Source organism: Mirounga leonina, unplaced genomic scaffold, assembly GCF_011800145.1.
Source record: "Mirounga leonina isolate KUSES-001 unplaced genomic scaffold, KU_Mleo_1.0 Mir_152, whole genome shotgun sequence".
NCBI classification, from domain to species: domain Eukaryota; kingdom Metazoa; phylum Chordata; class Mammalia; order Carnivora; family Phocidae; genus Mirounga; species Mirounga leonina.
The window spans coordinates 13,639,241-13,665,267 of NW_023270380.1; the positions used below are offsets into that span (position 1 = coordinate 13,639,241).

Sequence of the window (26,027 nt, forward strand, 5' to 3'; positions counted from 1 at the left end):
TCCTTCTCTGTTATAAAGGTAAACTTGGCTCCAGACAGCCAAAGTATCATTTTACAAAACATACAGCTATTAGTTAGAGAAATAGTGTAGGAACCTGGTTCTGCTTTCAAAGTGCATGACATCACATTACCTTACCGCGTAGACCATTCGCAATTTACCAGGTTAATAAAAGCATCTCGTGAGCATGATTCAAGTTTCTCTCCTTAGTTTTGTAAATGGGCTTGACCATGTAAGCTCATTTCAGTTTTTAATTTTTGTGAAGAATTCTTTGTATATACCTCTGTCCCTCTTTAGATGTATTTCCTTGAGGAGTTCCTCAGTGGTGGAATCGCTGGTTCACAGGGTGTGCATATTTGAACATTGCAGTGTAGAACCATTCTCCAGCTCACTCCCCAGCAGTGATGTGGGAGAACATCTGTTGCACTGCGCTCTGGCCAGCTTGACATCTTGGTTGAAACAGTCTTAAATGACATGATGGGGCAAATCAGCCCAGGGCATGAAATATATCAGCATCCAAGAAGAGTCAGTTTGACATTTATTCTTCTTTTGTAATTGATACATGGAGCCTAGTTATTTTTTTTTTCATTTTTGCAACTGCTTTCTCATCCTGGAGAAGAATAAACACATTTAAAAAGCTTCAGAAAATCTTGAGAGGGAGAAGGACTCAAATAACCTTTTTCTGAAAGGTCAGGAGTAAATAGTAAAGGCTAACAAGCCACATGGAAAGCAAGAGTAGACAGGGAAAAGTGGAATCATCCAGGTGACCAAATAATATAGAAGCCAAAAATCATGACATGAGAAGGCCCCCATTCAGAGATGATGCAGGTTGTGGTCATCGGTGAGGAAGGAGGACAAAAATCCAGAGAAGTTAATATATGAACTTCTGAGCATCTCAATACAATGCCTTTGTTTTACTATTTCATCTCAGTCCAACCTCACAACATCCCTATGGGGAAAGAGGACATAAAATCCAGAAAAGGAAACCAAGGATCACAGTGGCTCAGTGACTTTCTCAGAGCCACACAGCAAATCTATTACACCCTTTTTATGCTGCGGCTTTTATGCTAACAAATTAAGGGCCCACCAGCAAGCTAGATTTCATCAATGGAGTCTTTTTGGAAGAGTAGATGGGGAGAAGTTGAGGCAGAGAAACCAAGTGTGGTGCTTCCTAGATAAGGCAGAATGTCGATCACCCAAATGAGGCAGTGGTAGTAGAGATGACAAGGAGGAACAAAGTCAGGGGAGATCACAAGTATAGACTTGATGAGCTTGGGTAAAAATGAAGAGTCACATGCAACCCCGAGATGTCTGGCCTGCAATGCTGATTGAAAGATAATTGCATTAAGGGAGACAGTTTAGACAGCAGTGAGTCTGGATGGAAGGTGGTTCATGCAGTGATGACTGAGTTGAGTTTGAGGTGCTGGTGAGAGAGGCAGGTGACACTGAGCACAGGGATGCATCCCAGCGTGGATCTGGAGCATTCAAGGATAGCGATGCACATTTGGCAGCCATCAGCCTGGGATCCTAACTGGCTTTGGGATGCCAGCTGGAGTCTTCAGAGTAAATGATATTTTCTGGGAGGGCTTAGGGAGAGTGTAATGAGAGTGTTGTGTAAGAGCTAGGGTCCAGTGCCAATCACACTATTGAATCCCAGATCGACTGCTTTTAACTCTGTGGTCTCAGGCAGGTTACCTAATCCCCTAAGTCTTATCCCTTGCCTCTTGCTCCCAACCAGGAGACCCTGACGATGTATGGAGACATCTGGTAATTGTCACAGTGGGCTTTCTGAGGGGATCCATTGGACAGAGGAGAGGGATGCTGCTAAGTATCCTGCAGTGCCCAGGACATGCCCTACAGTGGAGAATGATCTGATCCCAAATGTCAGAAGTACTGAGCTTGCGAAACCTGCTGTAAACCTTCTATAAATTAGGGATCATGGTACTTCCCTCACTGAGTCGTGGTGAGGTTTCCATGAGATGATGCAGCAGAAAACCAAGACTGAACCTGTAAGCAGTAACTATTTCAGAAAAATAAGTCATTCTGTTGCACGGGAAGAGAGGGCAGAGGACGCAGCTCGGGTGACTGCTTCTCTTTAAGGGATGGCAGAGGGAGAAGTGTGTGTGGCACGTGCTGAGACATAGCATGGCGGAGGAGGAGGAAGAGGGGGATCCAGAATGAAACATCAGGGAAAAGCACAGAGCATTTTAGTGTGTTGTCAGGGATCCTACTTCAAGGCTATGCCGGGAGCTGGCGGTCAGCAGGACCATGGATCTCAGGCGGGTCACTGAGCGTGGGACTGGAAGGAGACCACTGGGATTCCCAGTTAGCAGATTAGTGATGGTCTTGAGGGGGGAGCTGTAATAGGAGTGAAAGAAGAATGGGACCAGAACGGCAGGTGGACACAGGCTGAGAACTCCATGGAAAATGGCACTGAGAGACAGGAAAAGCAGGTCATTCGAGCTAGCCATTTGGTCACAAAGGTCAGTGTTGTCTGTTAGGATTGGGGAGACCATCCTGTTCATAGGCTAAAAGGCAGGAAAGGTCTCAAGGAGGACAGTGAAGTGATAAGAAATGTTGTGATTGGTAGAGCCAGAGTCTCTGGAGGAGAGAAATGAGAGTTTGTGGTCAGGGGTAATCAAAGGGGAGGTCGCTTTAGGAAGATGCTGGGGCACTTATCTGGGGGAGAAATACAATGATAATGTCACCATACTTCAGGTCCAGGGAAAGAAATGGAAACCAAGAAATTAATGTTTAATGAACCTCTCAAAAATTACAAATGGAACTGTTCTTAAATAGCCCAGACACATAAGATGTATCTTCTAAATTACCCTTAATAGTTCTTCATGAACTTCATGAATAGTTCTTCATGAGTTGTCTTCCCCAGATCCTCACCCCCAGTGTGACTGCACTTGGAGAGGGAGCCTTTACCAGATAATGGAGGTTGACCGAGGTCCAAGGGTGGGGCTCTCATCTCAGAAGACTGGTGTCCCCATGGTAAGAGGCAGAGAGTAGCAGGGTGCACATGCAGGGAAGGCTCCCGAGGACACAGTGAGAAGCGCCCATCTGTAGGTCAGGAAGAAAGGCTTCACCAGAAACCACCCCTCTTGGCACCTCGATCTTGGACCTCCAGCCCCACAAAACTATGAAAAAGTAGTTTTCTGTTGCTTAAGTCACCCGTCCATAGTGGTTTGTTATGGTAGCCCTGGCCAACTCCTCTGCTTTCTAATTGGAACTGCTATAGATGACGTGCAATAGAAGAAGTAAGATGATCTGTTAAAATAAAAAATATTTCTGGGGCACCTGGGTGGCACAGTCGGTTAAGCTTCCAACTGCGGTTTTCAGCTCAGGTCATGATCTCAGAGTCGTGAGATGGAGCCCCACGTCAGGCTCCACACTCAGCATGAAGTCTGCTTGAGATTCTCCTCTAACTCAGTCCCTCCTGCTGGTTCTCTCTCTCTCTCTCTCTCAAATACATAAAATAAATAAATCTTAAAAAAATAAGAACTATTTCTTTTAAAGAATTGGATTGACCGTGAAGGAAGGATGTCAGAAATAGCAGATATGTGCTAGCAAATCCTAGCCCCAGCTAACAACCAGCTGGCTTCAGCTTTCTGTACTGAGAGAGAAACACAGTGTGAGTAACGGTTGGGATTATGAGTGTTAGAGTCACGTTGCCCCCATGCAAACCCCAGTGTTGACACTAACCGGCCCTGCGACCTTGGCTAAATTACTTATTTGTCTTAGCCTCAGTTGCTTTATCTGTTAAAGAGGGAAACTCCTATAAAATACATTGTGTTTGTACAACTCCTAACACATGCTAGTTATTGTTTTCATGTTTTGTTTGATATCTTTGTGATTACTAGATTCTACAAGCATTAATTTGTGACACTGAATGATCTATTTATCTCTTAGCTTCTAAATGAATTTTTTCTTATTAGGTGTTCGTTTTCTTCCCAGTCATCTAATAAGAGCAGAAATAAAAAGCCTGCTGACACACTGATTTTTGTAAAACTGTGAAGCTAGGGACTAATGCTGTCTTTGTTTCAAAAACTTTCAAGGCAGAAATAACATAAGCATACTGTAAAGATACTTTGAGATAGCTTTATTGTGCCATATTAGCATTTCATTTTCAATTTGCTTAAAAACAGCTCAATGACTTTCTTGCATTTTGTGTTCCCAGGTCATTTTCCTAAGTTTTTTAGAGGAAATTTTTAAATAATCCATTACAAAAGAGCAAATTGTTTTAACCAGTATTCTGACATAATTGATACATCTACATAGACTAAAATATATCAGCTATGGATTTTTATTGTTTTTAATGTGGTTTATTTAGTTTTAGACAGTTTTGAGAATAAGGAGGGCACCTGTTGTGATGTGCACTGGGTGTTATATGTAACTAATGAATCATTGAACATCATCAACTAACTACATCAGAAACTAATGATGTACTATACAGTGGCTAACTGAACATAATAAAAAATATTTTGTCAATTATATGGATTTATAAATTGTAAATAATTTCTAAGGGGATAAGTTTGAAAATATTTAATAGATAAAATGTCTACTGTTGCCATAGATTCTACTTTGAGAATAGGAAAACCTGGAAAAGAAATGAACATTTGTTTGTGTATCCTAATTGAGAAAATGGAGATCAAAATGGTCTTAGAATTGAGAATCTACAGCATTATGAGAAAAGTTAAATTATTTGGTTATTCATATTTAATTTTCATTGGGGAAAATGGATTGTTTTCATGAAATTATCAAATATATAAGAAATCATCATTGGCTCTCATGTCAAAGCAGTGATATTTTGGCCCAGAAGATCAATGGCAGAAAGAATAACACATGATGTCCAGTTTTGTTGGTATGTATTTTATATAGTCAGGAAAGGGGAGTTTCTAACACATACTTAAAATAATTGGTGAGCAATAAGAAATCTGTCCATTGCATGAACTGTCTGCTTTAAGTATAGTTGGGAGATTGTTTTAAGGAAAATGAAACCTATGAATTTGGCATTTTAGGGCAATTTGCCTTAAATTTAGTGCAATTTGCCTTATTCTTGGAAGCACATTTTCTTCTCTAACCTAAAAGGCTAAACTATCACATGAGATTTGATTCTAATTTCTCCTGTTTTTAACTGACAATGAAATTTGTGCTACATTTTTCAATCCTTTTTTTTTCTTTCACTTTAATGGTGATTGGAATTCATGGACATAAATTCCATTATAGTCTAAAATAATTACCCTCATTTAATGTTCTAGATGTAATTCAATGATAAATTGCTAAGTGTTTCAAACCACCTCACTCATATTTATTCTAATATGTATCTTCATCAGGAACCAAAATTTAGACAAGGATTTCATTTTAACTAAACCTTTGTCCTAAAAATGCATTATTCATATAGGTAGATGTGCAAAGGGGCTAGACAGGTACAAGACTTTCAACTCATAAACCATGAATTTTAAATAAAATTTGGTTTCAAAAGCCTTAACTGTTTGCCTGTCTTCCTGTCACACACAATGGATGGATGGATGGATGGATGGATGGATGGATGGATGAACAGATGGATGAGTCCATCCATCTATTCACTAATTCATTTCAAATTTCTGTTATACAACAGGCAATATCCTAGTTCCTCAAGAGTTACCGATAAATAAGATATACTAGATTCTCGATCTCATGAGACTTAATTCTAGTGTGAGAAAGACAGCAAATATTTAAATAAAATTTTAGCAAATGATAAACTCTGGGATTAAAATAAAGTGGGTTAAAGTGACTCAGTAATGGCAGTGAGGGTTTAGAGTGTTTATTTTCTTTTGGTTGGTCAGAGAAGACCTGTCTGAAGAGAACACACTTGAGCTGAGATCTGAATAGCATTAAGAGAAAGCCACACAAGGGGCGGCTGGGTGACTCAATCGGTTAAGCATCCAACTCTTGATTTCAGTTCAGGTCATGATCTCAGGGTTGTGAGATCAAGTCCTACATCAGGCTCCATGCTCAGTGCAGAGTCTGCTGGAAATTATCTCCCTCTCCCTCTGCTCCTCCCCCTTCTCACACACGCTCTCTCTCCCTCTCTCTCTCCAAAATAAATAAAATCGTTTTTTTAAAAAAAGAAAAGTGGGGCACCTGGGTGGCTCAGTCGTTAAGCGTCTGCCTTTGGCTCAGGTCATGATCCCAGGGTCCTGAGATTGAGCCCCACATTGGGCTCCCTGCTCAGCAGGAAGCCTGCTTCTCCCTCTCCCACTGCTCCTGCTTGTGTTCCTTCTCTCACTGTGTCTGCCTCTCTGTCAAATAAATGAAATGTTCTTTAAAAAATAAAAAATAAATTTTAAAAAAAGAAAACCACACAAAATCTAGAGAAAGAATGATCCAGGCAGAAGAGAAAGGCCCTGGGGTAGAGGCAAGCTCAACATAGTCTAAGATCAGAGGGAGTATAGTAGGAGAGATCAGGCAGAGAGGTCAGAGGAGAGAGACCTGATCATTACATATAAGATGATTAAATTATGTGTTTAAAAGATGATCCTGCCTAGTATGTAAGGAAAAGGGCCATTATAGTAATTCTCAAAAGAGATAATGGTAACTGGAACCAAAGGGAAATAGAGAATCAGATTATTTAAGGTAGAATTACAGGATTTAGTGTTGGATTTTATATGGGGGTGGGGGCCGTTGGGTGAGGGAAGAAAGATGATCTAGAACAGGGTTATGTAAACTTTTCCTGTAAAGGGCATGTAGCAAATATTTTCAGCTGCTCAGGCCATACTCTTCCCATTACAACTAGCCAACTCTGCTGTTATATGTAAAAGCAGCCAAAAACAATATATGAAGGAGTGAGTGTGGCCGTGTTTCAGTAAAACTTTATTTACAAGACAAGCAGTGGGCCAGATTGGGTCTACAGGCTTAAGTTTGCTGACCCCTGATCTCTAGAGTAAGTCCTGGAAAGAGTAAGTAGGGTTTTCTCTTCTGGAAAACCTTACCATGCAGAGGCTAACAGAGGCTCTCCCACATTAGTGACACCATCTGAGATATGACAGTCAAATAGGGTCCCTGGGCCTTGGGAGAGAGGGCTTCATGTTCCAGGGAAGTGCATTCCCATTTCCCAGTCTGCTTTCCACACTCTCTGGAGTCACCCAGCAGGTGCCCAGAGTATGTGTGCATTTTGACTTTGTTTACTCCCATGTACAATAGAGTTCTCAGCCAATTACAGGATGATGGAATTGGCATAGTCAGTGATTTCTCCCCGTTATGCTGCCATGCATTCTATTATTTATGCAACTGTGGTTTTTATAAATATTTTACATTGCAGTTGTGTTAGTATATTAATATTTATTATTTGTAGCTATAAATTATTTAAGATGATATTCATACTAACTTCCCTCTGAAAATATATAGAATTTAATGTATTTCTCTATTTCAGGGGGGAAAATAATTACATATAAGAGGATTAAATTCCAGGACTAGGGATCCCTTAAAGTGTTACAGAAATTGGATAAAACAACTAGTTCATTAATTTCTTCAATATGCATTTATTGAGGATATTCTGCACAGGGGCTTTACTAGAGCCAGGGATACATGGTTTAAAAAAACAAAACAAAACAACAACAGCAAAAAACCTAAACATTAAAGAGCTCAGCACCTAGTGAAGGAGACCCACCAAAAATCTACTAAATCCAGAAGTGTGCAGTAAGTCCTCTAAAAAGACAAAAAGTTACCTCTAAAAAGGTATCAGGTGGAATTCAGAAAGGGGTATATAAGAGAGGGTGTGAGAGAGGTGAGTGTTCTAAGACAGTGCTTCTCCAAGGATCTATGCTCAGGACCAGTTCCGTTTGAATTTCCAATCTATCCCAAACAGATGCTTTTGTAAGATAAAATCTCAGTGGATGACTAGAAAAATAAAATGGAAAAAGATGAATGCCCACTTTTAAAAATTATTAGATTGAACATACATAAAATTATGTTTCAATAAAAATATCAGAACAAACCTAACATTGGATAAAAGGAAAAGAATTACAAAAGTTGATCACATTGTCACTGAAAGTGTGTGTATAAGCAATAAGGTGGAGAATGGTTATTATAGTTATTTGCAGTCATAACAAAACCCAAATTGATGAGTGACAGCAGTTCTCTGCTCTGACTGCAATAGGGATACTTTTAAAGAACAGTGTGTGTGTCAATATTTATGTTTAATATGCTGCATGTTCCTGTTTCCTCCTTGTTAACTTTTCTAATCTAGATTGGATTGATGGAAACACCATTTGCAGGGAATGATGTGTATCCAAACTGTTTTGTGTTTTGTTTAATACACTCAGAGTAGAGAAACAAGTCTCAAAGAGATGCCTTGTTGGAAATGGAAGAAATTGTTTTTAAGACAATTTCAACATACTCAGGATATTCATTTTTATTTTTTCCCTAAAATGGAAGAAGTGATTTCTATTTTCATTAATTGCTCATTAATATTCAGTTCTGTCCGTTTATCCTGTAAATTATCTTTCAGTGAATGAAATACATTGTGGAATTTGTACATTTGGGGCTACAGTTGGCAAACTAATCTTAAAATATTACACATTTAACATTACCCTTCTCTGTATGGCTTATATGCAGTTTGTACCAAACGTTTCTCACCTCATAAATTTGGCAACAATTAAACAGGTCTATGCCCAGTTCAAAAAATGTGAGTCAACTGATCTTGCCCTTGGATGTCTCAGTAATGTCAAATTGCTATAAAATTTTCTAAATTTAGAAAAATTTCCAAACTGCTCTACTAATCTCTTCACAGTAAGAGTTAAGCAATCATACTTTGAGAAGTGCTGCTCTACAAAAGATTCCTGAATTCAGTCATGCTTAAATAAAGATAAAATACATGTACGAATCTTGTGTATAACTCATTAAGATAGAATATTTACAAACTCACAATGTTTTGGGGGAAATATGTCAAGATACATCTTTTAAAACACAGTTTTTCTTTTATTACATTCTTTATGAGGGTGGAACATATTCTTAAAGTTAAAGATTAAAAGTCCTAAAGAGGGGTGTCTGGGTGGCTCAGATGGTTGGGCATCTGCCTTTGGCTCAGGTCATGATCCCAGCTTCCTGGGATCAAGCCCCACATTGGGCTCCTGGCTCAGTGGGGAGCCTGCTTCTCCCTCTCCCTCTGCCTCTCCCCCTGCTCATGCGCTCTCTCTCTCTGTATCTCTGTGTCTCAAATGAATAAATAAAATCTTTAAAAAATAAAAAAATAAAAAAGTCTAAAAGAGTAAAAAATAGAAACTTAAATCAGAAACTACTGTAAATGTTTCAACAGTAAAATCATTAAATAAGCAAATAAATGAGATTGAGAAATTTAGTTCATATAGTTTGTTTCTACATAATCAAGGATGTTCCTACACTATTGGGTGGTTATTATTAAGTTGGTTATTTTATAAGCACAAACATAGCCCAAAGTCAAATAAGGGCTAAAACAGTATAGTTCTAACTCTGAAATAGAATTTAAAATGCCTGGAAGCATATGTACCAAAATAGGAATGCTTAGCTCAGGCTGTAGATTACAAGTAATTTTTTATTCCTTTGAGTTTTTAGTGCCTTTCAAAATTTCAACATCTTACTGTTAGGATCAGATAAGAAAAAAAAAAAAAGTAAATCTTAAAATTCAAAGTTAGACTATGTCAGTTGACTGATAGATAGGAAGCCTAGTCAACTCAACAAGACTCTACCCTGGAGAAGACTAACTGTACAGACATATGAGACACAAAAATGTGGTTAATACTACCTGGATTTTTGTTTCTCAAAAATCATAGTAAATGAATTGGAATAGTTCCTGAAATCAGTTCTTACCTTTAGATTTCTTTGGTAACTTCTGATTTTTTTGGCACCTGGATCATCACTTACAACTTTTGATTCTTTTAAAGCATATAATGATAATCAGGAAATGGTTTAAATTCAATGTGTATTATTTGTAATCAGTTTTCCTTAATGAATAATCCCCATGATAGGTAAGGGATTATGGTTACAAAGGAAAGACAGAGACGAATGTCTAACACTTCAGTGTGTGTAATTTTCTCCTGCAAATATAAACATATGTGCAGAACAAAAAATAACTGATAAGGAAACTGTTCACTCATAAAAGTGTAACTGCTTTCTTTGAAATTACTATCCTATGTAATTTTTAAATAGATAATATTCTTTTAATAGATACTATAGCATGCCTTTTTTTTTTTTTTTAAGATTTACTTATTTATTTGAGGGAGAGAAAGAGCACGGGCGGGGGGTTAGGAGCAGAGGGAGAGGAAGAGAGAAGCTCAAGCAGATGCTATGCTAAGTATGGAGCCCAAAGCAGGGCTCGATCTCACAACCCTGAGATCCTGACCTGAGCTGAAACCAAGAGTCTAATGCTCAACTGACTTTGCCTTCAGGCACCCGTCAGCTTCCTTCTGAAAGCATTCAACCACTCTTCCCCTCCTGCCTTGTATTATAATTGTTTCTTATCTCTAATATGAAGCTATAAATTTCTTAAGGGTGTATCTAACTCTTTTTGCATAATCCACAGTAGCTTGAGTTATTCCTTATAGAGAGCAGGCATTGTACAAACATGTAAGAGTGTCTGAATAGATGAAGGGTGGATGGGTGGCTATTTGGAAGGATATGAATGTTGGCTGGTTTTATTGTACTTGGGGCTCCTTTTCCCCCTAATGAAATATGTATTCATATGGCACTTGATAAGATAAACCACTGATAATTATGACTGTAGTCATTATAAATAAAACAATCAAACAAAAGTAACGAAGAGCCTTTATTTGAAGACACAAAGTGAATTAACAGATTTTCTCAATAAATGTACCAAAGTAATGACGGATGCCTCTAATATCTTGGGCTTAGCTAACTAAAAAATGCCCCAACTAATTTGAAACACTAATCTTGTATTTTCTTTTAATAAATATATTTTTAAGGATTTAGCCAAGATTCAGGTTAAGAAAGTCTAATGTGTTATAATCATATATGCCTGTCAAATTAAGAGAGTTTTGTCAAGAGTTCAGATAATGCTTGACAAACATTTTGCTTGGCACTGTTGAAGTATTTGCAGTAGTTTCTGGTTTAAGATACTACTTTTGGCTCATTTTTACTTATAATCTTTAACTGTTCAGAGTAGGATACCATCTTAAAGATATAATCAAGAAAAAATGGTTATAAATAAGTTTTGAGATTTCTTCCCACCCTATTTTCAATTTGAAAAAAAAAAATCTGTTCTAAGCACTTTTATACAAGATCCCTAATCAATTTAGTGGAATAGAGAAGAAAAAATCATGACTAAATCAATTAATATGTATTATTTAATACATATGTAATTTATTAATATAGAAAATGCTTTGTAAACTCTAAAGTGAAATGTAAATGCTGTCCCTTTTTAGCAACATGATAAAGCTCATCTCTGGCATTTGGACTGCTTTTCTAATAATATAATAGGCCGTTTCTCTCTAGATGAAGTCTCATCATATCACAACCAAAGAACAAAATTATACACTTTTTAGACATACCACTGAGTAATCAGCTCCCTTCAAAAGGATGTTTTGGTTTAATAATGAAAGCAGCTTAATAACTGAAATTATTACCCACTGAATTACTGTCACCATAATGTTCTAAAACAGAAAAATTTCCTAGAATAGGAAGCATAGCCTTTTAACTGATACTTGTGAAGGAAAATTTCTGTGAATACCATTCTTGATGTGAAAGTAGCATTTCTCCCTCCCTCCCTCTCTTCTTCCCTGTCTTGCTTTCTTCCTCCTTTCCTAAATCCAGACTTGTCTCCTTCGTTCATCCTTATTTTCTCTCCTCCTTCCTTTCTTTTCACCTCTCCCTTGCAAGCATGTTCGAACTACCAGCATTAAGCATAAAAGGGAATTTCCATTTGCTCTCCCTCTACCTCTGTGTGCTCAGCTAATACCATTTCATCCACCCCCCTCTAAATGTTTTCAAGACTATAAAACTGGACTTCACATTCCAAGGAATAGGAAAGTTGCCTAATACTTACTGCCTGAGCATGCAGAAAGTTTTGCTGTAAAAATACACTGAATGACAGACTTTTGCTCATTAGGGTCGTCTTCATTTATTCCAGAATTATGTCTAGTGTATATGTGAAATTGGCTTTTTTATTTTACAGTGCTGAAATATGACTCACACATGAATTGTGAGTTTGTTTATAAACAGAATTCAATGTTTGTCCTCTGGTCTCCCATATTTGTTATAACTGATAAATAATATTTTATGGTTTCTGCTCATCAGTTGTTGAAGTTTTTAAAACATTGTGTTATAATGCCTTTCTGAAGAGAACAGAGAAAATCTTACCCTTTAATAGTCAAAAAATGTTGTGGGACCGGAGTAAATATTTAAAAAGGCATATGATACCTGTACTGATACTTTTCCAAATGCCTCTTTGATGAGGGTCCACACAGATGGCAGGTATTCCTGCAGAATATCTGTGAAAGGGAAAAACGCAACACTAATTAGTTGATGCTTGCACCAGGAATGATAAATTCTGCAATGCCATCAATTAAGCTTACCAAGATTCTTAAATTATTCATTCATCAGTGCAGGGATACACAGACAGAGACAGCCACTTGGAATTTAACATGGCTTGAAAATTCCACATTTTCTTCAACTCTTTAGTTAAGCATAATGGTTGGCTTTACTATTTGAGGACACTTAGAATATTAGCAGGATGCTTTTTTTCTGTGTTTCAAAAAATGTTGCTGGGCCAGGATTGCTTTCTAAATAAAGATGATTTGCAAATGACATATGGTTCCAATTTCAAAGCCAAGATTATAGTCCTGGGTATTTTATTTTGAAAAGAAATTCCATATGTTTAATCTGTAATAGAGAGTATAAATACAAATGTTTTTGTACATGGGTGCTACACCCCTCCTTAATCAGTATGTCTGCGTGTGTATGTGTGTTGGTCTCTGCAATGTGTAGATGGGTAAATAGGTATTCTATCATGTGTGTCCATGTTATGAACTATTATCTGTCCATGAAAATATTGTTTAGGAAGTTTTAAAAATAAAACTATATACTTATGCTGTAATATTAAGTTAAAAATCAGGATACTAAATCATAGCTGCCCTAGGATTACAACTCTATAAATGACAACAGTCAAGTTCTGCAGAAAAAAAAAAACTGAAACAAAATACATAAAGATATTCCAATTCGTTATTTCTAGTTAGAGATCTATGAATGATTTCTTAATTTCTTCTCTCAGTTTTTAAAAGTTTTCTATAAGAGGGGCGCCTGGGTGGTTCAGTTGGTTAAGCATCTGACTCTTGATTACCACTCAGGTTATGATTTCAGGGTTGTGAGATCCAGTGCCATGTAGGTCTGCTTAGGATTCTCTCTGTCCCTCTCTGTCTGCCCCTCCCCCTGCTCACATGCATGCATGCTCTCTCTCAAATAAATAAAGTCTTAAAATAAAAATCTTTTCCATAATATTAAATTGATGACATTTTAAATGAGAAGCATTTTCCTTAATTAGAGGGAATTTATTTCAGAACACTTAGGAAGGAAATTGAAGAAGACACAAAGAAATGGAAAAACATTCCGTGCTCGTGGGTTGGTAGAATAAATATTGTTAAAATGTCTATGCTACCTAGAGCAATCTACATATTCAGTGTAATCCTTATCAAAATGCCATCAACATTTTTCACAGAACTGGAACAAATAATCCTAAAATTTGTATGGAACCAGAAAAGACCCCGAATAGCCAGAGGAATGTGGAAAAAGAAAACTAAAACCAAAAAAGAAAGCCATCACAATGCCGGACTTCAAGCTATATTACAAAGCTGTGATCACCCAGACAACATGGTATTGGCACAAAAACATATACATAGATCAATGGGACAGAATAGAGAACCCAGATATGGACCCTCAACTCTATGGTCAACTAATCTTCGACAAAGCAGGAAAGAATGTCCAATGGAAAAAAGACAGTCTCTCCAATAAGTGGTGCTAGGAAAATTAGTAACATGTAGAATGAAACTGGATCATTTCCTTACACCACACACAAAGATAAACTCAAAATGGATGAAAGACCTCAGTGTGAGATAGGAATCCATCAAAATCCTAGAGGAGAACACAGGGAGTGACCTCTTCAACCTCAGCTGCAGCAACTCCTTGCTAGACACATCTCCAAAGGCAAGGGAAACAAAACAAAAATGAGCTATTGGGACATCATCAAGATAAAGAGCTTCTGCACAGCAAAGAAAACAGCCAATAAAACTAAAAGACAACCTACAGAATGGGAGAAGATATTTGCAAATGACGTATCAAGTAAAGGGCTAGTATCCAAGATCTATGAAGAACTTATCAAACTCTGGGGGAGGAGCAAGATGGCGGAGGAGTGGAGACCTGGATTTCGTCTGATCCCAGGAATTCAGCTGGATAGGGATCAAACCATTCTGAACACCTACAAACTCAACAGGAGATTAAAGAAAAGAATAGCAGCAGCTCTATGAACAGAAAAGCGACCACTTTCTAAAAGGTAGGACGTGTGGAGAAGTGAATCCGAGGCGATATTCAGGAAGCTAGACGGCGGGGGGAGGGAGCATCTGTCAGCTGCTACCAGCCAGTGATAGAGCCCAGGAGTACAAAATTGGAAATCTGAGAAGTCTGCTCTGCTGAGGGACGTCGCTCCAGTGGCTAAGCAGGGGGGGTGGAACCTTCACTGGGACAGTGTGGTCTCAGGACCCTCGGGGTCACAGAAAGACAGGGGGTGCCTGAGTGTGGCAGAGCTCCCAGGTATCAGAGTGGGGAAGCCAGCTGCAGAGATGGAGCCGAGGAGTGGGCTCTCAGCTTGGGGTTGCCATAAACCGTGATCCGCAGCACAGTCAGGCCACTGCTCCTCCAGCAGGGACCCAACAAGCAGCAGATCTGGGGAGACTCCCCTTCTACCCCTGGGAGGAGTGGCACAGGAGTGCACCACAGGCATCTGCTGGGTTTGGAGACTCCACATGGGGTCGGGTACCAGAGATAGAAATGATTGGTCACAGGCCGGCTGACCACAGAGTGTGGCCAGAGTCGGGGAGACGGGAGTGACTGACTGCTTTCTCTGTTGGCTCACTGAGGAGTGGGGCCCCAAGTTCTCGGCTCCTCCAGGGGCAGAGATTGGGAGGCCGCCATTTTCACTCTCATTCTCCAAAGCTGTATGGAGAGCTTGCAGGGAACAAAAGCTCTCAAGAGCAAACCCGAGCAGATTACTTAGCCCAGACTGGCAAGGGCGGGGCAATTCCACCTCCCGCAAAGACATTTGGGAACCACGGCCACAGGCCCCTCCCCCAGAAGATCAGCGAGAACAGCCAGCCAAGACCAAGTTTACCAATCAATGAGAATGGCAGAAATCCAGCGCTAGGGGAATACTGCACATAGAATTAATGGCTTTTTTTACCATGATTCTTTAGTCATTCAAAGTTAATTTTTTTAATTTTATTTTTCTATATTTTTTTTGAATTTTTCTGCTTCCCCTTTTCAACCAACATCTTATCAATCCCTTTTTTAAAAATCTTTTTTATTTTTCATTTTTAGAGTCATATTCTATCCCTTCATTTTAGTTAACCTTATTTTTGGTATATATATAAGTTGTTCTCTAAAATTTTGGGATACAGTTTCTTCTACCATACCAAAATATACCCTAAATCTCTAGTGTATGGCTTTGTTCTAGTCTCCTGCCTGATCACATTCTCTCCCTTCTTTTATTTTTTTAAATTTCTTTGTTTTTTCAACCAACTTCTTATCAATTCCTTTTATAAAATCTTTTATAATTTTCATCTTTACAGTCATATTCCATCCTTTCATCATATTTACCCTTATTTTTGAACATACATAGTTTTTCTTTCTTTCAAGTTTTGGGGTGGCACTTTCTTCTAACAGACCAAAATACACCCAAAATCTAGTCTGTGGCACTGATTTATTCACCAACCTGATCATATTTGATCATATTCTTTTTTTTTTTTTCATTTTTCTTTTTTCTTTCTTTCCCTTTCTTTTCCCCCTGTTTCAGGTCTCTTCTGACTTGTTTAGTGTATATTTTTCTGGGGTCGTTGTTACCCTGTTAGCATTCGATTTTCTCATTCATCTGTTCTACTCTGCACAAAATGACAAGACAGAAAAACTCACCTCAAAAAAAAAAAAAGAACAAGAGGCAGTACCAACTGCCAGGGACATAATCAATACGAACATTAGTAAGATGTTGGAACTAGAATTAGAATGACGATTATAAGGATACTAGATGGGCTTGGAAAAAGCATGGAAGATACTAGATAAATGCTTTCTGAAGAAATAAAAGAGTTAAAATCTAACCAAGTGGATATCAAAAAGGCTATTAATGAAGTGCAATAAAAAATGGAGGCTCTAACTGCTAGGATAAATGAGGCTGAAACGAGAATTAGTGATATAGAAGACCAAATGATGGAAAATAAGCTGAGAAAAAGAGAGAGAAACAACTACTGGATCATGAGGACAGAATTTGAGGGATAAGTGATACCATAAGATGAAATAATATTCTTCTTCTGGGATCCCAGAAGAAGAAGAAAGAGAGAGAGGGGCAGAAGGTATACTGGAGCAAATTATAGCAGAGAACTTCCCTAATTTGGGGAAGGAAACAGGCATCAAAATCCAGGAGGCACAGAGAACCCCCCTCAAAATCAATAAAAATAGGTCAACACCCCGACATCGAATACTAAAACATACAAGTCTCAAAGACAAAGAGAAAATCCTGAAAGCAGCTTGGGACAAGAGGTCTGTAACCTACAATGGTAGAAACATTAGACTGGGAACAGACCTATCCACAGAGACCTGGCAGGCCAGAAACTGGCAGGATATATTCAGAGCACTAAATGAGAAAAATATGCAGCCAAGAATACTATATCCACTAGGCTGTCATTGAAAATAGAAAAAGAGATAAAAAGCTTCCAGGACAAACAAAAACTAAAGGAATTTGCTAACACGAAACCAGCCCTACAAGAAATACTGAAAGGGGTCCTCTAAGCAAAGAGAGAGCCTAAAAGCAGCATAGACCAGAAAGGAACACGGGCAATATACAGTAACAGTCACCTTACAGGCAAAACAATGGCACTAAATTCATATCTTTCAAAAGTTACCATGAATGTAAATGGGCTAAATGCCCCAATCAAAAGACACAGGGTATCAGATTGAATAAAAAACAAGACCCATCAATATGCTGTCTGCAAGAGACTCATTTTAGACCCAAAGACACCCCCAGATTGAAAGTGAGGGGGTGGAAAACCATTTACCATGCTAATGGACACCAAAAGAAAGCTGGGGTGGCAATCCTTCTATCAGACAAATTAGATTTTAAACCAAAGACTGTAATAAGAGATGAGGAAGGACACTATATCCTACTTAAAGGGTCTATCCAACAAGAAGATCTAACAATTGTAAATATCTATGCCCCTAACATGGGAGTGGCCAATTATATAAGGCAATTAATAACAAAATCAAAGAAACACATCAACAACAATACAATAATAGTAGGGGACTTTAACAACCCCCTCGCTGAAATGGACAGATCATCTAAGCAAAAGATCAACAAGGAAATAAAGACTTTAAATGACACACTGGACCAAATGGACTTCACAGATATATTCAGAACATTCCATCCCAAAGTAACAGAATACACATTCTTCTCTAGTGCCCATGGAACATTCTCCAGAATTGATCACATCCTAGGTCAAAAGTCAGGTCTCAACTGGTACCAAAAGATTGGGATCATTCCCTGCATATTTTCAGACCACAATGCCTTGAGACTAGAACTCAATCACAAGAGGAAAGTCAGAAAGAACTCAAATACATGGAGGCTAAAGAGCATCCTACTGAAGAATGAATGGGTCAACCAGGAAATTAAAGAAGAATTAAAAAAATTCATGAAAACCAATGAAAATGAAAACACAACTGTTCAAAATCTTTGGGCTGCAACAAAGGCAGTCCTAAGAGGAAAGTATATAGCAATACAAGCCTTTCTCAAGAAACAAGAAAGGTCTCAAGTACACAACCTAACCCTACACCTAAAGCAGCTGGAGAAAGAACAGCAAATAAAGTGTAAACCCAGCAGAAGAAGAGGCATAGTAAAAATCAGAGCAGAAATCAATGAAATAGAAACCAAAAGAACAGTAGAACAGATCAACAGAACTAGGAGTTGGTTCTTTGAAAGAATTAATAAGATTGATAAACCCCTGGCCAGACTTATCAAAAAGAAAAGAGAAATGACCCAAATAAATAAAATCATGAATAAAAGAGGAGAGATCATAACCAACACCAAAGAAATATAAACAATTATAAGAACATATTATGAGCAACTCTATGCCAGCAAATTAGATAATCTGGAAGAAATGGATGCATTCCTAGATGTATAAACTACCAAAACTGAATCAGGAAGAAATAGAAATCCTGAACAGACCCATAACCACTAAGGAAATTGAAGCAGTCATCAAAAATCTCCCAACAAACAAGAGCCCAGGGCCAGATGGCTTCCCAGGGGAATTCTACCAAACATTTAAAGAAGAATTAATACCTATTCTTCTGAAACTGTTCCAAAAAATAGAAATGGAAGGAAAACTTCCAAACTCATGAGGCCAGCATTACCTTGATCCCAAAACCAGACAAAGACCCCATCAAAAAGGAGAATTACAGACCAATATCCCTGATGAACATGGATGCAAAAATTCTCACCAAAATACTAGCCAATAGGATCCAACAGTACATTAAAAGGATTATTCACCACGACCAAGTGGGATTCATCCCTGGGCTGCAAGGTTGGTTCAACATCCACAAATCAATCAATGTGATACAATACATTAATAAAAGAAAGAACAAGAACCAATGATGCTCTTAATAGATGCAGGAAAATAATTGACAAAATACAGCATCCTTTCTTTATTAAAACTCTTCAGAGTGTAGGGATAAAGGGTACGTACCTCAATATCATAAAAGCCATCTATGAGAAACCCACAGAAAATATCATTCTCAATGGGGAAAAACTGAGAGCTTTCCCCCTAAGGTCAGGAATGCAGCAGGGATGTCCACTATCATCATTGCTATTCAACATAGTATTAGAAGTCCTAGCCACACCAATCAGACAATAAAAAGAAATACAAGGCTTCCGAATCATCAAAGAAGAAGTCAAACTCTCACTCTTTGCAGATGATATGATACTTTATGTGGAAAACCCCAAAGACTCCACCCCAAAACTGCTAGAACTCATACAGGAATTCAGTCAAGTGGCAGGATATAAAATCAATGCACAGAAATCAGTGGCATTCCTATGCACCAACAAGACAGAAGAAAGAGAAATTAAGGAGTCAATCCCACTTACAATTGCATCCCAAACCATAAGATACCTAGGAATAAATCTAACCAAAGAGGCAAAGAATTTGTACTCAAAAAACTATAAAATACTCATGAAAGAAATTGAGGAAGACACAAAGAAATGGAAAATGTTCCATGCTCATGGATTGGAAGAACAAATGTTGTGAAGATGTCAATGCTACCTAGAGCAATCTACGCATTTAATACAATCCCCATCAAAATACCATCCACTGTTTTCAAAGAAATGGAACAAATTATCCTAAAATTTGTATGGAACCGGAAAAGACCCCGCATAGCCAGAGGAATTTTGAAAAAGAAAAGCAAAGCTGGCGGCATCACAATTCCAGACTCAAGCTCTATTACAAAGCTGTCATCATCAAGACGGTATGGTACTGGCACAAAAACAGACACATAGATCAATGGAACAGAATAGAGAGCCCAGAAATGGACCCTGAACTCTATGGTCAACTCATCTTTGACAAAGCAGATAAGAATGTCCAATGGAAAAAAAGACAGTCTCTTCAATAAATGGTGTTGGGAAAATTGGACAGCCACATGAAGAAGAATGAAACTGGACCATTTCCTTACACCACACACAAAAATAGACTCAAAATGGATGAAAGACCTAAATGTGAGACAGGAGTCCATCAAAATCCTAGAGGAGAACACAGGCAGCAACCTCTTCGACCTCAGCCGCAGCAACTTCTTCCTAGAAACATCGCCAAAGGCAAGGGAAGCAAGGACAAAAATAGAACTGTTCGGACTTCATCAAGAGAAAAAGCTTTTGCACAGCAAAGGAAACAGTCAACAAAACCAAAAGACAACTGACAGAATGGGAGAAGGTATTTGCAAATGACATATCAGATAAAGGGCTAGTATCCAAAATCTATAAAGAACTCATCAAACTCAACACCCAAAGAACAAAGAATCCAATCAAGAAATGGGCAGAAGACATGAACAGACATTTTTCCAAAGAAGACATCCAAATGGCCAACAGACACATGAAAAAGTGCTCAACATTGCTCGGCCTCAGGGAAATCCAAATCAAATCCTCAGTGAGATACCACTTCACACCAGTCAGAATGGCTAAAATTAACAAGTCAGGAAATGACAGATGTTGGTGAGGATGAGGAGAAAGGGAAACCGTCCTACACTGTTGGTGGGGATGCAAGCTGGTGCAGCCACTCTGGAAAACAGTATGGAGGTTCCTCAAAAAGTTGAAAGTAGAGCTACCCTACAACCCAGCAATTGCACTATTGGGTATTTACCCCAACAATACAAATGTAGGAATCCAAAGGGGTACATGCACCCCAGTGTTTATAGCAGCAATGTCCACAATAGGCAAACTATGGAAAGAGCCAAAATGTCCATCAACAGATGAATGGATAAAGAAGATGTGAGATATATATATATATAGATATATAGATATATATATATATATGCAATGGAATATTATGCAGCCATCAAAAGGAACAAAATCTTGCCATTTGCAATGGCGTGGATGGAACTAGAGGATATAATGTTAAGTGAAATAAGTCAATCAGAGAAAGACATGTATCATATGACCTCACTGATATGAGGAATTCTTAATCTCAGGAAACAAAATGAGGGTTGCTGGAGTTGGGGGGGGTGGGAGGGATGGGGTGGCTGGGTGATAGACACTGGGGAGGGTATGTGCTATGGTGAGCGCTGTGAATTTTGTAAGACTGTTGAATCACAGATCTGTACCTCTGAAGCAAATAATACATTATATGTTAAAAAAGGGGGAAGAAGGAAGGGAAAAATGAAGGGGGGGAATATTGGAGGGGGAGACAAACCATGAGAGACGATGGACTCTGAGAAACAAACTGAGGGTTCTAGAGGAAGGGGGTGGGGGGATGGGTTAGCCTGGTGATGGGTATTAAAGAGGGCATGTATTGAATGGAACACTGGGTGTAATATGCAAACAAGGAATCATGGAACACTACATCAAAAACTAATGATGTAATGTATGGTGATTAACATAACATAATAAAATTAAATTAAAAAAAAAACTTATCAAACTCAACACCCAAAAGACAAATAATCCAGTGAAGAAATGGGCAGAAGACATGAGCAGGCATTTCTGCAAAGAAGACATCCAAATGGCCAACAGATACGTAAAAAAGTGCACCACATCATTTGGCACCAGGGAAATCCAAATTAAAACCACAGTGAGATACCACCTCACACCAGTCAGAATGGCTAAAATTAACAAGACAGGAAACAAGAAATGTTGGTTATGATGCAGAGAAAGGGGAATCCTTTTACACTGTTGGTAGGAATGCAAGGTGGTACAGCCACTCTGGAAAACATTATGGAGGTTCCTCAAGAAGTTGAAAATAGAGCTACCCTACAACCCAGCAATTGCACTACTAGGTATTTACTCCAAAGATACAGATGTAGTGAAAAGAAGGGGCACATGCACCCCAATGTTCATAGCAGCAATGTCCACAATAACCAAACTATGGAAAGAGCCCAGATGTCCTTTGACAGATGAATGGATAAAGAAGATGAGGTGTGTGTATATATATAATATACACAATGGAATATTACTCAGCCATCAGAATGGATACTTACCATTTACATTGACATGGATAGAACTAGAGGGTATTATGCTAAGTGAGATACATCAAGCAAAGAAAGACAATTATCATATGGTTTCACTCACATGTGGAATATAAGAAACAGTGCAGAGGACCATAGGGGAAGGGAGGGAAAATTGAATGGAAAGTCATCAGAGAGGGAGACAAACCATGAGAGAGACTCTTCACTCTAGGAAACAAACTGAGGGTTGCAGGTGGGGAGGTAGGCAGGGTAACTGGGTGATGGGCAGTAAGGAGGACACGTGATGGAATGAGCCCTGCGTGTTATATGCAACTGATGAATTATTGAACTCTCCATCTGAGACTAATGATGTACTATGTGTTGGCTAATTGAATTTAAATTAAGAAAAAAAAAAGGAATTTCAAACTGTCTTTTCAAAAAGTGATCCACATCGTTTTAACCAAGCCTAGTGGGATGGACAGATTTTCTTAAGTTAAAAAGCCTTCATACTTATCACATTTGTCATCCACTCACCTTCTAAATCTAAATAATATCCTATCCTGCTTAAGACATATTTAGGTCAAATAGATATTAGGAGGAAGATTTTTTTTAACTATTTGAACTTAAAATGACTATGAGTGTTAAACATTTAAGATCCCAATCTGAATGTACTTGAAAAGTTGTTGTAGTGGGTGTTGTTCTTCAGTTTTACTACCTTATGCTCTTTGGTTCCTATCAATGCCTTTTCACAAGATTCTGGATTTGGTTAGATTAAAAACATGTAAGTATTATGAGGGACAGGACGGGGGATAAGGAAACATGGATTATGGTTGTGGGTATACTACAGAATTGGAGTCATCCTGGACAAGTAACAGACTCTATGGGCTTAAATTTTATATGATCTGTGAAAACAGAAAATCAACCAGATACTATTTTTTTCCCACAGTAAAATAAATACTTATTTCATTTTACAATGTAAACCCATCTCTAAGTCATGATGGAGGCATTCTCTGGGAAGGTGGGGAATTTTGCCATTTAAAGAACAATGGCAAAAATCGTATTTGAACATTAATCTCTACTATGGGGATTATTTAATCATTTATTTTATCATTCTATTTTTTTTGAAAGTTGTATAAGGTCCGCCTGCCAACTGCAGGCTTCATTCATTTGATGTCCATGAACGCAATGCGCCGCAGAAAACTTGACACTCTATTTGCTTGATTCCCTAGCCTCCCAACACTTCCTTCTGGTCCCTTTTTGTATTAGAAACACTTCGTGTTTTATCTCAGCATTCCAGTTACCCTGTTCCCCAGATGAGATCATTACCCAAGGGCCTAAGGTAATGGCTCTCCCACCTCCTTCCGGCTGGGCCCGCAAGCAAGTGTCAAGTTCCTCTTCATATATTTAAAACAAAACAAAAAAACAAACAACAACAACAACAACAACAACAAAAAACAGTGCACGTTATAGTGGTTAAGCAACATTTAACTTACATCAACAGATACCCAATGTTTCAGGACTTGAAAACAGGCATATTTTGTTTAACACAATACACAAAGCCATTTTCATTCATTAAGATTATAGAGACTCAAAATTAAAATGTAATGTCATTTCTTAAAGCACTTGACCATTCTCCATCTACATGCTGGGCATTACTAGGGATTTGATAGTTAGCGTCAAGGCATCATGATTTGGATAGGAGGCGTGGTGTAGGCTTGATGGGTATGAGGGAGAATGATGGCCTCCTTCCCTATTGGCCTTCATACCACCAGGCTGTATGACTTGAGGTCAGTTTCTTAACCTCTGGTGCCTCAGTACCCTCATCCATGCGGTGGAGGTAAGACTGACTCACAGGATTGCTGTACCTGTTGAAGTATTTGTTACTACATGTAAAGCACATAGAACAGTACCCAGCATATGGGCGCTGTGTAAGTGATGGCCCTGATTATTATGTGAACACTTTGAATATAGACATTCCTCTCATTCCTCTGTTCAGTCTAGTTTAGTGGTTGCCAAAATGTAGCGCGCACAAGAGTTACTGTATCTGGTTGCATTCAGTAATTTTCAAGGGTAATTGTCGTGTCAGTGTGTATTCATTTTGTGCTGACCCTATAATATATTATAGGTATACAATAGATGAGACTTTATTATATAAAGTAGGTCTGAACACAGTCCTAGGTCCATACTAGGATATTGAGTAGAGTGGTTTAAACAGTTGCATTACTCTTCCTAGTTAATGCTGAAGTCAGTTTCTTGATCCCTCCAAAATGAGTTGACTTCCCTATAATTGTCTTCTGTTCTTTTCCTATCTTCCGCATATATATTTTGCCTTTGAAGATTAGTTTATAGTTTTGTTAAGTGACGATAGTGATGCTTGTCTTTTACAGTGTGTTGGAGAATTGGAATTAATATATGTTCATGATCATTAAAAGGATAGTGCATATGGGAGGCATTCCGTAATTGGTGGATCTTGTTGTTATTTCCCAGTAGAATTGACCCATTAACTTTGTGATGTATATCATTTTGTATGTCACAGACTTTATTCCATCCGTTCTTTGAATATATAGTTCTAGGTGTTGGGAACTATAGAGGTGAACAAGATGGGAGAGGTCCCTGCTCTCAGAGTTTATATCATTATCTGATGTGTTTCTTACTAATGTATCTAGATTGAATGTTTGAATTCATTTTTTTTTTTTAGTTCCTTTTAGATAGTTTCAATGTACTATTGACTAGGTTGTTATTGCTACAACTTGGTAGAGGATTTACCCTGATGACTGTGTTTTTCCCCACAGCTCTTTCAAGCATTTGATTGGAGGACTGGATGATGTTTCCAATAAAGCATATGAGGATGCAGAAGCTAAAGCAAAGTAAGTGACATTTTTTTTTTCCTTTGGCCTTAGTCTTGATTTAAAGAAAATGATTTTGAAGAAAAACAAGATTAAATATTTTATTGAACTTAAAAAGCCCAACATTCTGACAGGAAGAAACTAATTCCTTAAGAAGGAAAAAAAAAAACAAAAATTTTGAGGTAATGATTAAATACTATGCTTACTTAGTATGTATCTTCTTAAACACGAAATCATAATTTTGGGAGGAAGATCAACTCAACAAGGGAAAATGGTAAATTTAAAATCCAATATAAATAATTGAATCCAAACACATTATTTCTCCCATTGAAAGTACTTCTGAATGAATGGTGGTTGTTGTGTTCAATAGTTGTTTGTGAAATTGTACGCAAAGTAATAAGGCTGGAAACATTTTCTGGTGCAAATACATTGTTGATTTACATTGAGCTGGTGTGGCACAAAGATATCAGAATGATGTGAGATAGTATGTATCCCATAAAGTATCATTTTTGTATAACAAAATACAATTTGATCTACTAATAATACTTACTTTAAAACAAAGCTTTCATCTTTTTGACAAAGATTAGAAATTATTTGAGATTGGCTTTTGCTGCAAAAATTCTAGGTTATTTTAAAAAATTGTAATCTTTAGAATCCTGCCTTCTTTTTTCCAACGAGCGAATTTAAGGAAAAGCAATTCAGTATTGATATCACACAGGACACCTGAAGGATTAAACTGACAAAAATTTATCAGTACCTAGATAGCTCAGGGACAGAATTTGGTTGGTTTTGTAGTAAACTCAAAAGCAAATAATAATAATAATAAAAGTGCTTTTGTCTTGAGACTCTAAGAAGATTAAAAATTTGGTCTAGCACTTAAAAAGTACCACAGTTCATTTCGGCTGATAAAATTCTATTATTTTAAAGCAGTCTAAATATATTCACAATTTCTTTTCTATATATTTGCTTTTGTTCCCTCTGCTATTTGGAGGGACACAGATGTATGTCCTGAGGTCAGACGGTAGCAGAGCCTTTGCAGAGATTTGCCTAGACAATTGCATGAGCCAGTTTTAACACCAAACTCCACGCAATGATGGGGATTGCCGGTACTGTGGATGATAGATATTAATTTTCTGGTTTTCTACAATAGATTAAAATACACATTAATGCTAAGTTTAGACTTTAGTTTCTGGTATTGGCACTAATCCTACTGAGATGGGAGAGGGGACCATTTAAAATCCTTACCAGTTTTAAAAATTA

General features: G+C 38.0%; 1 protein-coding gene across 5 annotated transcripts in view; it reads left to right on the forward strand.

The window, feature by feature from the left end:
- PRKG1 (protein kinase cGMP-dependent 1) overlaps positions 1 to 26,027 on the forward strand; it is a 1,253,946-nt gene that overhangs the window by 1,113,269 nt on the left and 114,650 nt on the right. For all 5 annotated transcript variants that reach the window (XM_035008601.1, XM_035008600.1, XM_035008602.1 and 2 more), the window contains one exon: positions 24,714 to 24,788. In XM_035008601.1, the coding sequence (XP_034864492.1) occupies positions 24,714 to 24,788 (75 nt within the window). The remainder of the gene's footprint in view (positions 1 to 24,713; positions 24,789 to 26,027) is intronic.